General features: G+C 45.4%; 1 protein-coding gene across 4 annotated transcripts; it reads left to right on the top strand.

The window, feature by feature from the left end:
• The first annotated feature begins 6 nt into the window (after positions 1-6).
• On the top strand, positions 7-18,936 carry setd1ba (SET domain containing 1B, histone lysine methyltransferase a). Of its 4 annotated transcripts, XM_025062720.1 has the most exons (20): positions 7-893; positions 1,329-1,443; positions 2,439-3,554; positions 3,779-3,930; positions 4,171-4,269; positions 4,534-4,804; positions 5,875-5,996; positions 6,261-7,352; positions 8,881-9,618; positions 10,634-10,807; positions 10,908-11,001; positions 11,244-11,458; positions 11,537-11,618; positions 11,712-12,068; positions 12,356-13,624; positions 13,806-13,972; positions 14,052-14,177; positions 14,344-14,463; positions 14,615-14,752; positions 15,475-18,936. In XM_025062720.1, exons 3-20 carry the CDS (start codon positions 3,494-3,496, stop codon positions 15,646-15,648), a joined length of 5,451 nt encoding a protein of 1,816 aa, XP_024918488.1. In that variant the 5' UTR covers positions 7-893; positions 1,329-1,443; positions 2,439-3,493; the 3' UTR covers positions 15,649-18,936. The 4 variants fall into 4 exon arrangements, with proteins under 4 accessions (XP_024918488.1, XP_024918489.1, XP_016894042.1 ...); XM_025062721.1 differs by lacking the exon at positions 2,439-3,554; XM_017038553.2 differs by lacking the exons at positions 7-893; positions 1,329-1,443 and having other exon boundaries at positions 2,312-3,554; positions 11,540-11,618.
• Positions 18,937-20,388: the final 1,452 nt, after the last annotated feature.

Here is a 20,388-nt window from a genome sequence, read left to right as displayed (position 1 = left end):
AGTGGAGATCAGGACAAACAGGCCTCACGCACGCACTGAAACGCCAACCTGAACCAGATTATTCCTGTTTGGGAAACGCTGTGTACGCCATTCTCCCTCAAACACACACACACACATTAAAACGCCAAAATTCGCGCCGCGTTTGACAAAAAAATGACGCTCGGAAATACAGATACATTACATTCTCCTGTTTTTTGTTTTATAGCTCCACGTAGTTTATGGTTATTATCTGGCCTTGTCGCAGTCGAGAAGCTTTATCCACTTGCTCTTCGACAAGAGATAAAGAGAGAGGAGTGCGCATGCGCAAGAAGTTGCTAGATGATTACTTTTCACCCAGATACAAGAGCTGCTGCTGTTCATGCTGCTGGTGCGGATTCCTGTGACCTTATATGGCAGTGTGGGGGATGGAAAGGCGCCTTTACTCTCCGGACCAGGCAACTGACGATAGTTCCTCAAACGCACACTGAAATGTGTTTTTACCCTCTTTCCCCCCTCGTCGGGAGCTACACCCTCACAGCGAAATGATAGAAATAAATACTTCACCGTCGACTCGTGTAAACTCTGATGTTATGAAAACAACCGACACAATCCTAGGAGGGAGAGAAACTCCCTGTCTTTAACTCTCTCTCTCTTTCTCGCTCGCTCTCTCTCTCCGTCCCCCTGGAGTGATCGAGCCTCACCCAGTTATGGCGCAGCAACATTTCACAGCACAGTGCTATCCTTTGTCTGTAAAGAAGCCATTTTGTGAACAACAGCAGTTGGAAGAGAAAACCCTCTGAACAAGTGTAGCCTAGAAAAAAATTGTCCAAATGGAAAGCAGTACAGATTTTTCCTAGTATGATGGTCTTTTTGCTCTTTAAGCTGTGGATTACATGTTTTTTTGAATACCAACTGTAAGTTTCTAACATCAATTAAAATATATTTTTTCCTTCAGTAAATAAGTGAACATTTAATAATAAGATCTGAATCACTATGTGTGCTCCTGTATGTTGTCTTTCATCTTTAAGTATACTTACATGTAGACAAAGTCAAGTCATGAGTTAAAATAAAAAAAAATCCAGTACCTCTTAAAAGATAAGAACATCTCCTTGGGCTTCAGAATGATAGATCTCTCTGAGAATGTCGAGGTTATACTTGACTGCAATCTTGTCTTCAAGAAGAGAGAGAGAGAGAGGGGAGATGGTTTGCATATTGCCCACACACAGATGATGCTTGAAGATGCATTCTCGCTGGTTGACAGAAGCTCTTTCTTGTCTGCCACTGATCAAAGAAAAAAAAAAGTTGTCAAAAGAGCTCTCTTTCCTGCTAATGGATTCCTTCCTTTTCAGGAGACGCTCTCCCACCCCATTATTAATGCCATTATTAGAGGATCCGAAGATGGAGCTGAAAACATTGCTGCCCCTGCGTTTAGGCCTGTTAACTGCTTTTCACCAAAGTGCTGAGGTAAATATTTTTACCATGAGAGTTTTCTCTCCATCTGCTACCTCTTAGGATCGACAGAGTGCATATTGATTTCTGTATACTGTAACCAAAAGGGGAAAATGGGGTTTTTGAGAGAAAATTTGAATATGCCCTTGAAGAAGGGTCAAGCCATCAGTTTATACTTCTGATTTTTTTGGATGCCAAATGGTCAGCACTGATCCTAACCCCGTAGTAGACGTAGTCTCCAGAGATGGGTGTTACTGAATCCATCAATGCCTTGCTGCAGTCAGAGGGAAGAATTTGAAATAATTAATCATAGAAATAGGAATATCAATCAGTCAACATAATAAATTACATTAAAGAGGGCAATTAGTTTTCCCTCACCAGTTATCTCTCAGCTTGAGGAAGTGCGGCATATAATCTTTAGGCTTGTAGGTCCTATACTGGTATGTCAGCATGCCAAATAGTATAGAACGTCTTTATGTTTACTTAAATTTGATGACGGTTCATACAAAGGCAGAAAAAACAATTTAATCACACCAGAAGCATGCCATACATTGACACAGTAAAAAGCACTATTTTAAATATTAAAAAATAAAACTTTCTTTTCTGTTATCTATTTCTACAAGGCCATGAGTTCAAAGCCAACAGTCAAACATTACACATATGGTCACATTTAAGTGGGTTTTTTTCAATCTATCTGAACATTTATTTCACAATATTTGTTTTAAATACTATTATTTTATGTATATGGGTGTGCCATGACCTATTTAAGACAGAGATGGATTCCAGGCAGAGGAAAAAAAACTCTCAAAATGTCACAGGGCTGTTACATCCAGTACATTCTTTCTCTTCCTTCTTCTCAATCCTTTCAAAGGAGGAATCATAGTTTTAATCATAGTCCGTAATGGTGGTTGGTGATGATGATGAGAGATGAAGGAAATTCAAGTGTAAGATCCCTTTAGGAACAAAGGAAACCCATGTAGGCCATTGAGTCCTGTGTGTGTTTGTTAAAGGTAAAATGGCTGCCGACAGCGCTCAGCCCCCTCTCTCAGCTCTCTGTTGAAGGACTCCTGAGCCGTGCTTCTAATAGAGACTCTGCTCCTCCGCCGCTGCGCTCTGATTGGCCCGCGGATCCACCGCTCTTAACCAGCCAATTGCCCGAGCAGCAAAACATCGGGCAATGTCAACGAAAATCGACTTCAGCCTTCCCCCAAATTTGTAATAAATTACAAGAACGATTAAAAAAACGTTATCAACATAAAGGACTTGAATATCGTTAAAACAAAACAAAATACGGACTTAAACACGCTGAGGCACTAGATGTTTGCGTGCATTCATAACAGGCGAAGGACGGCTTTAGAGACGCTTTACATTTATTTTGCCATACTTGCGCTCGTTAAATTCGAAACAAAGCAACATATAATTAAAAACATAAAAAACATAAAAACTCTCCACTGAAACTAATACTACTTATAGAACTTAGTCGTTGCGGCAGATAGTTTCGTAACAATCCTACCGAACTGTTCTTTTTGTTATCATATTTCGGTGTGACTCTGAGTTGTCAAATTCTAACTGCAACTGATGTTGTCTTTTTTATTAGCTAACTGTAGCAGTTGAGAAGAAATTGACCCTTGTGTCTATCTTGTGTTTGCTATTTAGGTAAATGAAGACGGCAGATTCGCCATAAATAAGCATTAAGCGATTTATTCACCAATTGCCGCTATTAGCTATCCGTGATAGTGGACCTAACCAATATTGACGGTTATGTTAGGTAGAGCTGTGTTGTTATTAAAAACACAGTTAAATGAACAGTAGGGAAGGGAATAGATTTGTGTCGAAAGTGCGACAACCGTCGAAAGGAGGAGGACAAGCCTGGCGGTGTATTGTAGGAGAGACAGGGATCCTCAGAGCAGACACACATACACATACACACAATATGTGTTGGCTCTCGCCGTAAAGGAGGCAGTATTCTTCAAGCTAAATCATGTAATGTAAGCGGCGAAAAGGGAAAGCGATTCGCGTCTTTTCATCCGTTCTGGAAACAAAAAACCACTCGATCGGACGAACCATGTCCAAGCCAGGCGAGAGAAACAGATTGAACGAAGACCATGGCAGAAAGCAGAGTTCAAGTAAGCTTGTTCGTTTTCCCCCTTCTCTTTCTCTATCCAGCATTCTCCTAATGCCTGCTCTCCTCTTCGTCACTGGGATATTTATTCTAGATCCCGATTTCAAACCTCTCACTCTGAATGTACCCTGCATGTTTGTGTGGCTGTTTGTAAAGTGGTGTGGGAGCTGCTACCACAGTGAAACAGCACGGTGCTCGACGGCGGCTCTTCTCTCCCTGTCGTTTCAGGTTTGGCGAACGGCATGGACAGTCATCCTGTCTGCGGCTCGGCGGAGAAGCGGAGTCACCACTGTAGAAGTTACAAGTTGATCATCGACCCGGCGCTGAAGAAGGGAGAACACAAACTGTATCGCTACGATGGACAGACTTTCAACCTGCCCGTAAGTGACGCCGCGAAAGCGCCTACAATAGTAACCGAGTAGCCGACCTCCATGATGGGCTACAATGTGGCTGTGTTGCCGTTGCCTGGCCGCGGATGTTCTACATCATCTCAAAACATCGTGACGAAGCCGAAGTTTGTCCTAAATTAAACCCGGTTACCACTTTGCAACAAGTTAGTCTGCTGTGAAGTTGCGACTTGGATGGATAACAGCTGTGTTCCCTCTCCTCTTCACCCACAGAACCCCGGGATTCCACCGGTGGACATCGTCCGGGACCCGAGGATCGGTCGTCTTTGGACAAAGTATAAAGAAACGGATCTTCCGGTGCCTAAATTTAAGGTATACACTCAGAGCGACGATTGATAGTGGTGCTGTCAAAAAGTTGCAGACACACCCCCCTTCTCAAGCTAATCATGTGTGGGACACTGAGTGAAAGTGTGATCGTAGAAGCATGAAACCAGTCAAAGGTGAAACACACACTCCTCTGATTCATCTTTGATCCTTTTGTTGATGCTGGTGTTTTTGTTGACAGGTCAGTCAACGTCAGCGTGTTCACAGCATCTGTCAGACACTAACACTGACTCTTTCTCCTCCTTTTTCCAGATCGATGAGTTTTATATTGGTCCTGTGCCTCCCAAGGAGGTGACATTTGCCAGGCTGAACGACAATATCAGGGAAGGATTTCTTACGGACATGTGCAAGAAGTTCGGGGTCATCGAGCAGGTGGAGATCCTGTACAATCCGAAGAACAAGAAGCACTTGGGGATTGCTAAAGTTGTTTTTGAGAGCGTGAAAGCTGCCAAATCAGCTGTTCAGTCGCTCCACAACACATCTGTTATGGGAAACCTTATCCACGTGGAGCTGGACCCAAAAGGTAAACACAGTGATTCACTCGTTCAGAGAGCACAGGCTCGGTGCCCTGTCCCAGTAACTGATGGAGCTTCTTCTCTGCTCCAGGAGCTCCGTTTGACGGCACATGAATCTGTGTGTCTGTTGTCAATGACTGACAGGGCACCAGTTTTTTTTTCTACATGCACGTGCTCGGCTAAGTAACGTGGGAAAATTGAATTTCATTGAATTCTATGCTGCTCCCTAATGCCCAGAGGTGCAGGTGACGTCTAATCCCACTGCGCCTAATTTCCGACCTCTGAAGAAATACAAGCCGGTGTGTTAAAGCCCTCTCCCCCTTTAGTCCCTCTAGACTTAATAAAATTGGGTCTTTTTTCTGGAGCTGTTTTGAAATTATCACAAAGCTTCAGTCATCTTTGTATTTAAAAAAAAAGTTTATTCAATATTCTCTTGAACTGGCCTTGGTTTAGCACCTGAATCTGTGACTGATGTGTGTAGGAGGTTGTTGTTGGCTCCGTTTGTTCATCTGTGAGCAGCATAAATCCACAGTCTTATGTACAGACTTTAGTTTTTAAAACAATCTCCCAGGCCGTCATTTACAGCCCAAAGAAAAGAGCGTTTGAGTTAAATGTTGATCTGCATTTGGGAAAACCACGTGTGAGGTGTCAGACACCGAGCCTCCTGTGATGTTGTCAGTGTGAGCGCTCTACACACGTGAAGATCTTTTAAAATAATATTCATGTTTGTTTTGCATGTCTGTGTTATTTTAGTTGCAGTCATGCAGCATAACATTCACATAAAAACTGGTTATGACTGACAGTGGTGTTATTATTTTTATTATCTGGCCACAATCAGTGCCAAGGAGAAACCATGTCGTTGATTTGGATTAAAATAGCGTCTTTTTTTAACCATTTGAAGCCAATATTAGACACAGTGGTTAAGTCAAAGTGTTTGTTTAATAACACCCTGTGAAAAGCACTGCCCACACATTTGTGTTAGTGAAGTATTGCTGACGTATTTGAACCAAAACACACTGTCAGTGAACCTGCTTCACCACAGTGGCTTCAGGTCTGATCATATCTCTCTGTGTTGCAGGTGAGAATCGCCTCAGGTATTTCCAGCTCCTGATGAATGGCAGCTACACACCGAGGACCCTACCTGTTGGTGGAGAGGAACTGAGGGAAGTTTCTCCTCGTAGCCTGGCAGAAGCATTACTGGTATATGAAATATATTTGTTGTTATTCAAAAGTACACATTTAATAGAAACCACCACCTGAACAGTGAGAGAATCAGTGTGGTTTTAACTGGACTGTTGGACTGTTGACTTAGTTAGCAATCCACGTTGCTGTGCAAGTTCTCTGCAGCAGAGCCTCGTCACTGAACTGAAATCACACACCTACAGAAATGTGTCCTGATCGTGCTTGGATTTATTTATTTATTTTTGCTGTTCCTTGGTCTGAACCCTGGATTTCTTTTCTCAGGCTTGCGAGCCAATCCGCAGGTTGTCGGAGGGCAGTCTGTCAGGTGTGGCACCGACGTTACCCCCCAGCAGCTCCACCACTCCTCTGTCCCTGGAGACCGGCTACTCCAGCCTAAGGCAGGACACGCCTCAGTCCCAGGGAACTCCTCATACTCCACGTCCGAGCAGCACGCCCTTCTCACAGGACTCCAATTACTCCAGTCGGCAGTCCACGCCTGCGTACCAGTCGGGTCGGTCCGAGAACTCTGGAGGATACAAATCCCGGAGGCACGAGAGTAAGTTTCAGGATGCGTACAACCGCCGGCCGGAGAGGCCTCAGTATCGCAGCAACATGTACCGCAATTCGAACTCTGAGGCAGCGCCCTTCAAGCAGCACCAACTCACACCACCTGAACCTCCACCGTCCACCCCATCTTACACCTATGCAGCACCCCCTCCTGCTACACCAAACTTTAAGTCCACCATACCCCCCTACCAGGCTCCTCTCCCCCCTGCGTACCCCGTCTCAGAGCCACCGTACCACCACCCACCTCAGAGGGAGGAGGAGTACCTTCGACCCCCACAGCCGCCTCTGGCAGCTGCCGCGGACTTTGTGCCCATTAAAGATAGACCAGAAACCCCCCCTATCCCCGAGCCCCCCCCAGAACCGGTCCCTCTGCCGACCACCCCCCCTCCTCAGACACCAGAACGCTGTCCCTCACCCGGCTCTCCCACGCCCGATCCAGAGCGCAACAGCCTGGATTCCCGCATTGAAATGCTTCTCAAAGAGAAAAGGACAAAGCTGCTGCCTTTTTTAGAGGAGCGGGACTCGGACACCGAGGTACGAATGGTGGGCAGTCCCATTTCCTCCTCGTCCTCTCAGTTGTCCCCGATCCCCCCTTACACAGGCGGGCAGCAAACATCCCGTCCCTGCAGCACAGGTTTGGAGGACATCAGCCCGACCCCGCTGCCAGACACGGATGACGAGGAGCCGATTCCTGGAACTGCCACGCTGATCAAGAGGACGAGTTCGCCCGTCCCTGAGAAGTTGAGCAACAGTGACCACAAAGATGGACATTTCCAAGCGCACACTCCCAGCGATAAAATGGACATGGTAAGGAACAAATGCGTTCACCGTTTACACCTCATTGATAAATGCTTTGATGCAGTGGGTCGAAGTGCCGTTTACTTTTAAAAGTTAGTTCAGTGGTCGTAGCTTTAGGCTAGTTAATGTTGTGAATGTAAACGTTGACAGAGTGGACACAGGAAGTGAACAGAGAGAGAGCGAGGTGAGTGTAGTAAAACTTTGTTGTTAACAAAGTGAAAGTACAAACGGTGTCTTGAGTCATGACCAGGGACGGTCTGGGTTCTTCTGTTGTTGAGTCCACAACAGGAACGGTCTCAGAACAAATAAAAAAAAATTATCGTTATTCACAAACGTCTTCATTCCAAATGAACATTCAGGGATCTGTAACCTCTGCAGGTTTGACTAAAATGACACAGAAAATCTATGACTAGTTATGAATGAAATCAGTGAGCAATTTCATAAATACCTTTGAGCTTCTCGCCTACAACTGACCGTCTGTCTGTACTGGCAGTTGCCGGTTAGAAAAGAGAAACAAGAGTTTCTTTTTGCTGTTGGAGAATTGCACACTCGCACATTTCCTCCTTGCGACACTCGCACCTGACGCTCACTCACAGGAACACACGCTCTGGTTGGCCCCATTCAGCAGCTCACTTCCTGGTTCAGCCCGGTGTGATTGTGAGCGCTGGCTGCAGCATCTCAGGTCTCACATTTCAGGTTATCACAAAGCAAACAGTGCAAACGGCTCATTCTCTCACTCCACCCCCCCTGCTCCTCACGCTGTGCTAGTCTCACTCTGCTTCAGTTTTACAACTTCACACGTTTCAATACAAACAACGGTCGCGTTGAAACGGTTGCGTTTAATGCAGGAGTTTATTTATTTATTTTTTTTGATAATGCAGGAGTTTATTTTTATTTATTTTTTTTTGTTTTACTCTTTTGCCCTGATTTCTTCAGTTTCACATGTTTATATAAGTGTTAATATTGACCTAAACTGAACTAAAAAGTGGTTTTCATGACATGTGGCTGAGAGGTGACGATCAAATGACTGTGACCAAAAACCTGCTTCAGCTCAGCTTTTGTTCATACTTCAAACCCAAATGTCCTGTTGAACCATTTGGCTCCAGTGTGAACACGACACTCATGTTAACATGAAGTCTTAAATTACATGACAGCTTAACAGTGTAATGTGCATTTTCAGATGTGAATACGTGAAATGAATGCTTTAATATTTATGGCGACTTTTTTAGTTTGAAACCCTGCTGGATGTTTTAATGCGGTAAATAAGTTTTATTTAGAACATTTCACAGAATAAGTCTTCTCTTTTGTTCAGTAAACACGTTCTTACAAAATATAAGAGCCACATACAGTAGAACTTTTACAATGTTCCGCGTCCATTTATTCACGTGAACGTCGGCCGGTACCCACTTACCTTAAACCCCATTAGCGCTCAGGTTCTTATGACCATTTCTTCTTCTGTTGTTTGTTATTCATAATTATCGTAGTCGTGGAGAAAAACCTGAGATTCCAGTTTTGACAGTGTCCGCTCTTCACACAGGCCCAGTCGTCGGGAGAGGACATGGAGATCTCGGAGGACGAGATGCCCGGGACTCCGATCGCCAGCGGAGAGTGTGGCAAGGGCATTGTTGTCAACTCGGCCGTTTCTCCCATGCAGACCATTCCCATGCCTCTGCCTGGCTTCCCCACTCTAGCGCACCAGGCCGGCTTCCAGATCCCGCACCACCACTTGCACTCGACGGTCCCGGGACACCCGGGTCACCTTGGCGCTCACCCCGGAGTGCCGCCGCACATGCTTCCGCACATGAACCCTTACCCCCACAGCATGGTGCCGCTGGTGCAGATGGAGCTAATGAACTGCCTGCGGTGGGAACAGTGGAGCACGGTTCCCATGTCGTTCCAGATGCAGCAGCAGATGCTGAGTCGCATCGCTCAGACCCGGGGGCCGTATCCTTTTCCGCATTTTATGGACAGCGGTGCGTTCGGCGGCCTGTATCCTCCCTTGTCGATCGGCGCTGCCCCCGTGAACGGCAACACCGGGTCACATGGGCAGCAGTGGCAACATCCGACCGTACCAAAGTTCAACCCCACCGTGCCCCCTCCGGGATATGACGGGAAGAAGGAGGATCCGCACAAGGCCACGGTGGAAGGCGTCCTCCTGGTCATCGTCAAAGAGCTGAAGGCCATCATGAAGAGGGACCTCAACCGCAAAATGGTGGAGGTGGTGGCGTTCAGGGCCTTCGATGAGTGGTGGGACAAGAAGGAGCGCTCGGCAAAGGTAGGACCTGCTTACTGAAAAAGTCTGCTCCTGATACATCCACCAGGGGGCAATGTTGGGGATGTGAGAGAGGGAGAGAGAGAGGGACATTTAGAGACATACAATGGGGAGGGTTCGGGGGGGTGGGGGCAGAGGACAAGAGGACAGTCAGTGCTGCGGCCTCATACCCCACAGAGAATCTAATCTGGAGAACAGCAGAAACTCCCAGGACACGAAGAGAAACCGATCGTGAACTTTTCTGTCAGCGTTTTCAATTATTTTATTTTATTTTTCAATCAAAGTCTGTTAATATATAACAGTAAATTCAAGTCACAGTTTGTCCTTGTGTCTTTGATTGCAGACGCAACAGGTCAAAGTGACTTATACACACACACACACACACACAAACACACACGCACCAGTGATGTTTTTCTTGTTCTCTACACAGTTTAAACTGTGACAGATCCACTGAAAAGACCAACATTTTCACCTCCGTGTGTAACTGAGGTGAAAACACTTAAAGATCGTCTTCAAATCAAATCACAGAACAAACCGACGGCTCTTCAGAATCAATTATTTATATTTAAGAAAGGCTCAGATTATTTCAGCAGTTGAACTCCTGTCATTGATTTTGCACTGAAGAACAAACCTCAGCTCACTCACAAGTGTGCAAAATCAAATGAAGGTTTGTCAGGACTCAGTCAGAGGTTTGATGTTGTGTCTGCTTGGACAAAAACATCAGCTCAATTAAACAACCTTTAACTCCTACTGGTTGACAAACCAACGCCAAAGAGAACTCCTCATCCGACGAGGTTCGCTGCCGCTGCGTTGTTGTAATTCTGAAAAAAATTCAGCAAATAGTGAAGTTAAACAAAGCGATTGCTTGAAAATCCAGTAGACGGATTGTGTTTGCCTGTGTGTGTACCTCTGCGACTGCAGTGACTGCAGAATACTCAGAATCCTTTGAAAAGTTCTCTCCACAGTTGCAGAATTAGTAGCACAACTGGTGAATGAGGTGTTTTTCCCTCTCTGCCAGGCAACGCTCACCCCTGTGAAGGGTGTGGAAGGAAAAGAAGAAGAGAGGCCCAAACCCAAGGAACCGATGGGTTCGAGTCTGTTGGAGAACTGGAACAAAGGTGAAGGGCTGGGCTACGAGGGAATGGGCCTGGGCATCGGTCTGAGGGGAGCCATCCGCCTGCCGTCCTTCAAGGTAACCTGCAAAAGTTTGGCTCTGTGAACGGAGGATTCTTTAACTGTTGTCGCTCTGCTGCGAGGCCTGTCGGTGGTTAACGGTTGTGTGATGTGCTCAGGTGAAAAGGAAAGGTCCGCCTGAGGCCGCGTCGGGAGGAGAAAGTAAAAGAGCCCGACCGTCAACGCCAGCTGACGACGAGCTGGAGGACGAAGGTAACATTCTGTTGTTAACGATATGTCTGTGCTGGAACATGGGGGTGTCGTCTGCGTACATGCAGCACTGGAGACGTTACCTGCTGTAGACCAGGAGCTGAAGTAATCCATCGACTTTTAGGATATTTATTTACCCCTATAAACTGAATCTAGGTTCCATTTTTTACTGCTTAAATAAATGTTAATTAAATATAATAAATACACATTTGATTAATGATCGTTTTTTTTCTCACTCTTTTCAGACCGGGATCGAGACCAAGCAGATCGCAACTTGGACGACTCGAAGGCGGACAGCGACGGTCTCTCTTCAAAACGACGGCACTCTCGACCGCTGGAGCTGGACAGTGAGGGCGAGGAGGAGGAGGCAGACACCTCAGGGAAGGAGGAGGAGTCTCTGTCTGACCGGGAGGAGGAACCTGACAAAACGGGCGCTGTGGCCAAAGTTTTGTTAGAAAAGGTCAGTTTTTTTTATAACTTGTTACCGGGTGTTTAGAACAATCTTGATGTTTTTATGACGAAACTCACCGTCTCTCAGCAGAGTGGAGACGAGGACAGTGAGGACGAAGAAAAGGAAGACTCCTCCAGTGAGAGCGCGTCCTCCGACTCGTCTGACGACGGTACAGACGCTAACACCGTGTCTCCCTGTCACCTGTCTTTCATTAAGTGAATGTTCCCGTCACTCACTTGTCCTTTCTGTTTCACTCCGACAGAAGCCCAGAGCTCGGCCTCCTCGAAGGTCAGCTCGGACTCTTCCGCAGGAAGCTCGGACTCCTCGGAGGAGTCGAGTTCAGAGGAGGAAGATGAGGAGGAAGTGAAAAGAAGGGTGGAAGAAGCAGAGGACGGGGACGCGGAGTCGTCCTCGTCCTCATCCTCGTCGTCTTCGTCTTCTGATGAGGAGGAGGCGGAGCAGGAAGCCAAACCCCCGACTCCGCCTGCTCTATCGGTTCTAGATGATCTTGAAGACAAGAGCAGTAAAGAGGCACAAAGTCTGAAGTCCAAACGCAGACCACCGAGTCCAGCAGAGCAGCCGGTGGACGAGAGGCCGCCGTCGCCCAAAGACGCCTCCGGTCAGTTGGCTCTTCTGATTGGTCATGTAATGCTAAATGTTAAAATTAGATTTTAAAAACATCTACACTTCTATTGGACCTGAAGATTTCTAGATTCTGATCATTCTGGAAACGGCGAGTTCTTTTAAACCTCGTCACGTTTCTTTACTCCATCATCTCTTTACTGGTATTTTATTACCTTACGACACAGTAACAGTACAGCTGTGTATAGAGTCAGTCAGTTTACACCTGAGTTAACAACAGGTCCTGAAAATAATATATATATATATATTTTTTTTTCCTTCCAGTCAAAGTGGGAGACGTCCCTGCGGTGAAGTCTGAAACTCAGGAGCATGTAGCAAACCTTCGGCCAACCACTCACTCAGTGACCGTGTCTGACAGTGACCAGGACTCGAAAGCCAAAGGTAAAACAGAGCATGTGGACGCGGCCCCCACCCCTGGTCTGTTAGCTCCTCCCCCCTTAGATCCAAGCACATCAGTTCCCAAACCCGTTTCCACGTCGACGATGCATCTCCCTCTCCCGCCTCACCCTACGATCGAAGGTCGTTCCCTGCTTCATCCTCCCCCTGGTCCTCTAGCCGATGTCCCTCAGCGAAACAGGCTCCCCACTGACGAGGACGTTCCTCGTACACCGGGCAGAGACCTGATGGAGCGAGGCCGGGGTCTGGGGAAGTCCCAGAGCACGGACACTGTGCCCAACACGCCCGGCAGCGACGCTCCTCTCACTGGCAGTAGCCTGCTGCTCAGCTCGCCCCACATCCCCGGCAGCCCCTTTTCCTACCCCGCTCAGTCGCCCGTCCTCAGTGCTGGAGTCCCTCGTACTCCAGGGAGAGACTTAACCTTCGCCCCCGTCTTCCCCGACCCCGCAGCACTAACACTCAGTAGGAAGGTGTCCTCTGAGAGCCTGGACGATAGGCCGGTCTTCAAAGAGCCACCAATCAATGCACTGCCTAACCAAGCCCCGACTGCTGCCTCAGAACACTCGGCCGTTGTACCTGAAGATCTGCCTGCTGGTCTCACCGTAGATGCCCCGGTGCCGTCAGACACGGCCGTGTCAAAGAAGAAATCTGGACGAACCAAAAGCAAAAAGATCCCGGCCTCGTCTCCGGCCGAGGAGTCTTTGGAACCGTCGTCGGAGTCCGCGCTGCCGCGTCACGAGGCCAAGCTCGCCGGCCTGGCCTCACAAGTTACCTCCGTCAAGTCCCCCGGGCGTACGAGCCTGGACTTCCGGGAAGCAGAGGCGGAGGCTCAGACGGTGCTGCCGTCGGACGATGGTTTTCTCTCCTACGAAGAAGAGACGCCCGTGAAGCCAGCGCGGAGGGCGCGGCGAAGCTGGGAGGAGCTGCTGCTGAACAGCCTGTCTCCCGTCACCACGCCGCCCCGGCCGTACTTCAAGCCGCGGTCCGACTTTGAGGAGATGACCATCCTGTACGACATCTGGAACGAGGGCATTGACGAGGAGGACATGCGATATCTTCAGATCACCTACGACAAGCTGCTGCAGCAGGACAACGGCAACGACTGGCTGAACGACACGCTGTGGGTCAACCATCCTCATATCCTTCACTGTAAACTGAAAAATCAAACTAATCCAAGTCATGTTGTTGTTGTAATCACATAACAACACCCCCTGGTGGTGGAAATGCAGAACTTCTAGTAGGGTATTTTTTTACAAAGCATGTGCTGGTTGTCATGAATGTTTGGAGCCACTGTTTTTCTTCCTTGACTCCTCTGCACCAACCAACATCCCTGGAGTGAAGAAGAAGAGAAGGGACGATGGAATGAGGGATCACATGACCGGCTGTGCCAGGAGCGAGGGCTACTACAAGATCGACAAGAAGGACAAGCTCAAGTACCTGGAGAGCACGCGGCTGGAGTCGGAGGAGCCGCCGGTCGACACTCAGGTGACCGTCAGACCGAGGTGTTTCGGATGTTTCTGGAAGCAGGTACACACTTGTCTCCAACTGTGTCTTCTGTGCGCAGGGCATGAGCATTCCGGCGCAGGTCCACGCCTCCACCAGATCCGGCTCGGAGCGGCGGTCGGAGCAGAGACGACTCTTGTCCTCGTTTGCATGTGACAGCGACCTGCTGAAGCTGAACCAGCTGAAGGTAAACGCGGTCGGACTGACCTTTGGCCTCCTCGGACCGACGCAGTCATCGTGGATTTTTAAAATGTCGGTCGGATTCACACGACGTTATTGAAAACGGTTCCCGTGTTGTTGTTTCTTTGCAGTTCCGTAAAAAGAAAAACGGTTCCCGTGTTGTTTCTTTGCAGTTCCGTAAAAAGAAGATCCGGTTCTGCAGATCCAACATCCACGACTGGGGTCTGTTTGCCATGGAGCCCATCGCTGCTGATGAAATGGTCATTGAGTATGTGGGTCAGAACATCAGACAGGTGAGAGGCCGCTAGTAGGTCACGTGACCTTGAACAGTAGTCAAACATCTGAACCTCTGGGTCAAACAATAACTGATGAAGTCAAACATTTGAACGTCTTTTTTTTAAATTCTGCGCGTCAACTCACGAACCTGCCGTGAATCTCCTCCAGGTGATCGCGGACATGAGGGAGAAACGCTACGAGGAGGAGGGCATCGGCAGCAGCTACATGTTCCGCGTCGACCACGACACCATCATCGACGCCACCAAGTGCGGCAACTTTGCCCGATTCATCAACCACAGCTGCAACGTAAGTCGTGAGCCGCACGTCGTAGTGAGAGGACGGGCGTCTGGAGGGAGAGACGTGTCGGAGCAAACGGTGGTCTCCGACCTGACAGGAAGTGGTAGAACAGTGGTTCTAAAGTTGTAGAACAATCCCAGGTTGCAGCAGCAGAGGTCGCAGTTCAGCTCAGATTATTGGCCTCATCGTTGTCCAACTTATCGGCCGGAGTTTCACTGTAATATAAAGTAATACTACAACTGACGCAGTAGTTGTCTCTAACCACACGGCGTAAACTCGTTCACCTGCCACTGTTACAGTAACATCACGGTGTTGGTCTAATCTTAATCCAAACCCAAACTCTAATATGACGTTAATTCTAATCCTAACTCCTAAAACCCTCTGACATTTTGGGAATCACCAGACTATTACCACACGGTGGTATTTGTTCCCCATGTCTCATGCATCTTAAAAATAAAAAGAATTCCTCCACAAACCACCAGAGGGAGCCAAGTACCACCACTGGTGCATACACCACTGTTTGAGAACCATTGTCAGTCACAACTTGGTAAAAAGACAGATCAGATGGTGAGGTTAGAAATGAGCAAATGAGAACGACCAAAGAGGTCAAAGGGGTCAAAGGGGTCAAAGGGCATGAGCAGAAGGGAAAGACTTTCTGGAATTTTCTGTCGTTTCTTTCAGATTGAACCTGTGAACCGATGTTTACTCGTTTGTCTGCTCGTCTTTTCCAGCCTAACTGTTATGCGAAGGTCATCACGGTGGAGTCGCAGAAGAAGATCGTGATCTACTCCAGGCAGCCCATCAACGTCAACGAGGAGATCACGTACGACTACAAGTTCCCCATCGAGGACGTGAAGATCCCCTGTCTGTGCGGAGCGGAGAACTGCAGAGGAACGCTCAACTAACGTCCTCCCCACGACCCAAGAGGAAACCGTTCACGTCCCAGATCAGCGTCCTCGGATGAAGACGGAGCGACCGACGCGAGGTTCGGTTTGGGAGGAGGAGGAGAAACAAAAGTCGCCTGGATTCGGTTTCCAGTCGCTGCGTGAACTTCGAGAATGTTTACGATTCATGGTGCTCTTGAGCTGAAAAGAGAAGACGAGGAGAGTTTTTTTTTTTTTTACGCCAGTGACCCAGAGTTCCCAGAACCCCGACTCACTGACGTTGGTCGTCTTTCCCTCAGCGTTCACAGTATTTCGGCCGCGGCTCCGTTCGAGTCCTGGTTTGTACAGTTTTACACTTGTTGCGTTTCTCATTCGTCTCATAAGCTTTACGTCCGACACACACTTTCATGATCAGCTGCTGACTAACACTTTTGCGACGCACAAGCCGGTAAAGAATAACACACCCCCGTGTGTGAGGGGTCGGCGTCGAGAAGACGGCGTTCCCATCCAACAGCGGGCAGGAAAAGCCCAAAGTCCGAACCCTGCCCTCCGGCTCCTACCTCCTCTGAAGTTTTTCTGCTTTTGGAAGACGTCAAACTGAATAGAAACGCCCGAAAAGAAGCGCGTCAAATCCTGCCACAGAATCTGTAACCGTATGGAGACCAGACGTGCTATCACCAGCCAATGACGGGGCGCGCTGCTTCCTGTTTGTTTATGCAAAAAAAAAAAGAAGAAAAAAAAGAAGACTGAGTAGAAGAGGCGCAGATATTTGTACTGATGAAATTCCAGTGTTCCCACTTTGGTTCGAAGGCTCCGGTCTTCACGATCCTTTACACTAAAGTACACTATATTTGTGCGTGCGTGCGTGCGTGCGTGAGAGAGAGAAGGCGTTCATCAAGCTTCCAAGTCATGAAGTATTTATCAACACATCTGTTGATCTTCTGTATGTGTGACTATATGAATGAATGAATGTGAGTGCACTGCCCCCTGTAGGCCACTTTGCAGAAGGTCTCTTGACCATAACAGAAAAGAACAGTTAACGCTCAAGGACACCCCTGCTGGACAGTATCTCCAAAATAGTCAGTTAAATCAAACGTTGGATTATTCCTCGTTGTTTAAATCCTAATCTGGATTACAGTTTGTACCGACACACGGCTGAGCTAGCTGAGCTAGCTGAGCTAACTGAGTAGCGGAAAAGATAGAACATCTGGTCCAGTGTAGAACACAGTAGCAGACGCAGCCCTGGTGTTATCAAACTAGCCTCTAGGGGCAGTTTTTTGTCTCATAACGTGCTCAAAATATCAGTACAAGTACTATGCAACATGAATTGCTTCCCAAGTGCTTGTTAGCCTGTCATTGTTGATGCACGGGTTCCCCTCACATGTCGTCCGTGTCTCGACGACACGAGCCGGTCCCTGCACCGCCCTTTTGGTTTTCTGAGGGGTAAACAGGTTGGTGACTGTTGATAAAGTTCCTTTGAAGATCAGTGGGTACTGTAAAAAAAAAAAAAAAAACAACGATCCACGTTGCATGGCACTTGTAGTGACAAAAAGTTTTGTTTTGCGTTGAGAAGGTCGATCGGTGACTACGATATTAATTCCACCGTTGACCGACTCATTTGAAAACGCCTCAAATGTCTTAAGGTCACAGTCGGAGTCAGAGGTCAGAGGTCAGGGACGAGCACAGACACAAGAAGTTCAACAAGAATAAATAATCAGAAATACTCATCTAAACTAAAAGAAGTTGATAAATCTTTAACTAGTCTTTAACTAGTCATTAACTAGTCATTAACTAGTTATTGACTTCCTTCAACTGACAGTGCTGCGTGACCTCTGACGACCTCTTGTGTTGACGTGGTCGGTGAAAAGATGGGTTTATCTCTCGATGTTGAAGTGCCATATGGTTGTGTCTCTGTCGGTCACTCTGTCTGAGCGACAGTGGACCAGAGGTGGGCGCTGTTGGGCGGTTGTCATGGTTTCCACCTCTTCCTGCAGCAGTGTTCAAGGTTCCCTGTGAGACCAAAGTGTTTCTGCCGCTCAGTCAGGACAAAATTGTTCTTTATTCCATCGTTAGGATGAAGACAAGAAGAAGAAGAAAAAAAATATTTGTAAAGATGCACTCGAGGCCTGAACCTCCCCCCCCCCCCCCCCTTCTCCCCCTCTCCAGTTTGTCATTTTCTTTCACCGAGTTCAGATTAATTAATATTCTCATCCACTTTTTTTTTTTATTTTTCCAGCCGTGTTGTCTATATTGTAAATCAAAAGTTGTACAGAAAGCCTAGTTTTTTTTTTTAACTCCACAGGGTTTATCACTTTTAAGATGCATCTCTTCGTCTCTCATCAACTCTCTCTTCATTTTATATTGGGAAAAAAACAAAACAAGACTGAGTATTTAAAAGTATTTTCAGGGATCAGTAAAATGAATGGAAGGGTTTAAAGGTCTGTTTATTTAAAGAGCGAAAAAAAAAACACGCAAAAAACGCGGTCGTCCAGTGTAGAAAAACAAGTCGAACCTTTTTGAAAGATTGTTTCTTGTGGAAACGTCTTCATTTTTCAGCCCGTTTGCTTCCTAATCAGAATTGTGTAAATACTGTAACTGTGAATATTATATAAATATATATATTTTTGTTCCCTGGGATTTGCTACGTGAAAACAGCTCCGAGGTTTGTGTAACATACGAGGTGAGCGGCGAGGAGCTGGTAGCAGGACATTCAGCTTGTGTCAAGCTTCCTTTTTTTTTTTGTTTGTTTTTTTTTTCAGTTGTAAATTCTATGAAATGTTTGCGGTGTGGAGAACGAGAGAGAGAGAAAAAAACATGGTGCGGAATCGGCATGAGAAGAAAAAAGATGCGTCGGCTCATGTCTATTTATTACACGACAAATGTACGGAAAAAAGGAAAACGTGGAAATAAAGCAGTTTTGCATAAATCCATACACAAGTCTCTCTCTCTCTCTCTCTCTGTCTCTCTCTCTCTCTCTCTCTCAGTAGTGACACAAGCAGGATGGTGCGACCCCACCAGGCAGTGTACGGTATGTCAGTCCAGTGTCCGAACCTCATCATTTTTATTGACAGTAATTTATTCATAATTTTTTATTTTACCTTAGTAAACATTTTGTAGCTACTTTTGTTAGCATTTTAAACAACAAGCTAGTTCATATAGCACGGCTAACGTTTCACCTACTGTATGTTTGACACATTTCTACCAGATTTTTTTTATATCTGTTTTATAACTTTGACTTAAAGTTGCATGGGAAAATTTACATGTAGAACACAGGACATAAAGCTCCATTATGGAACATATTTTATGAAATTAACCAAACTCGTTTCCTGAAAATGTCTAAAAAAATGTTTTTTTAAAAAACAACATATGATAATACTTTCCTGAAAAGGTCTTCAAAATTAAAATATCCCCAAAATTAATTAAGAAATGCAAAAATGTTCCCAAATATATGTAGCTGTGCGCAATTTTATATTTAAAATTCAGACAAATTTTTTTAGAACATCCACTTTTGATCAGAAGCAACATAAAATACTAATAATTTCCTGAAAAGTCTTAAAAAAATTAAAAACAAAAAATGTCCCGTTGTTTTGATTTGACAGCATATATCCAATGAAATTACAGGATAATAAACTGTCAAGGACCAATCAACAACAAACCAATCAACAACAAAATGAAATGCAGTTTGAAAACATGGAGCTAACAGACAAACGTCAGAAGTTGCACAACGAACGGTACGTTCTCAATGAAAGCTAACGTTAGCAATTTGTCTTAACTGTGTAGTTAAATCGACGCGGTCATAACTGGGGTCGTACAAGGAATTCTTATCACACACAGACGGCAGTCAATGTTTTTTAGTTTTTTAACAAAAATGACACAGAAAATGTTATTTAAAATAAAAAAAAAAGTTCTCTAAATGCCCTAATTTTATGAGAAACATTCAGGAAAAGATGAAATTTAAAAAAAAAAATTACAAAAATTTCATCAATTCTTTTTGGTTTTGGGCCAAACTTAACACGGAAAATTAACATTTCGACAGAAAAATTTTATCAAAAGAAATTTCTAAAAATGTTCTCTATATGCTCTAATTTTATGAGAAACATGCAGGAAAAGATGAAATTTTGAAAAATAATTTTTCAAAAATGTTCTTCAATTTATTAGCATTTGACCAAATAAATGCCACAAAGTTTCAATTTTGACAAAAAATGTAATAATAAATTCAGAAAATTACTTAAAATACTTAGCTATGTCCATTTTTGTTGTTAAAATTCAGAAGAAATATACTTTTGTGGTACGCCAACTTTTGATTACATTAAAATTCTATACCAATAATTTCTTAAGCAAATCTCCAAAAAAAAAAAGTTTCTCAAAAATCAGTAAATATGCACTCATTTGCCTTAAAATACTTAGCTAGATCTATTTTTGGGGTTAAAATTCAGGAAAACTTTCAAAAATGTTCTCTAAATGCACTGATTTGAACAAAAATGACACGAAAAGATCAGAGTTTGACAAAAGATTTAATACAAAAAAATTCAAAAAATATTCTCTAAATGCCCTGATTTGATGAGAAACCTGCAGGAAAAGATACATTTTTTGGAGAAATAGTTTTACAAACATTTTTATCAAAATTTGAAGAAATTTGACCAAAAATGACAAAATTGATTTAGATTTTGACATAAAATTTTAATGAAATTAAAAAAAAAGTTCTTTAAATGCTCTAGTTTGATGAGAAATATCCAGACAAAAATAGAATAAAAAAAAAAA

The sequence above is a fragment of the Cynoglossus semilaevis genome, chromosome 14 (assembly GCF_000523025.1).
Source record: "Cynoglossus semilaevis isolate Cse_v1.0 chromosome 14, Cse_v1.0, whole genome shotgun sequence".
In the NCBI taxonomy this organism is placed as follows: Eukaryota; Metazoa; Chordata; class Actinopteri; order Pleuronectiformes; family Cynoglossidae; genus Cynoglossus; species Cynoglossus semilaevis.
The sequence above is the reverse complement of the archived record's forward strand: the minus strand, read 5'-3'. Positions and strand labels throughout refer to the sequence as shown.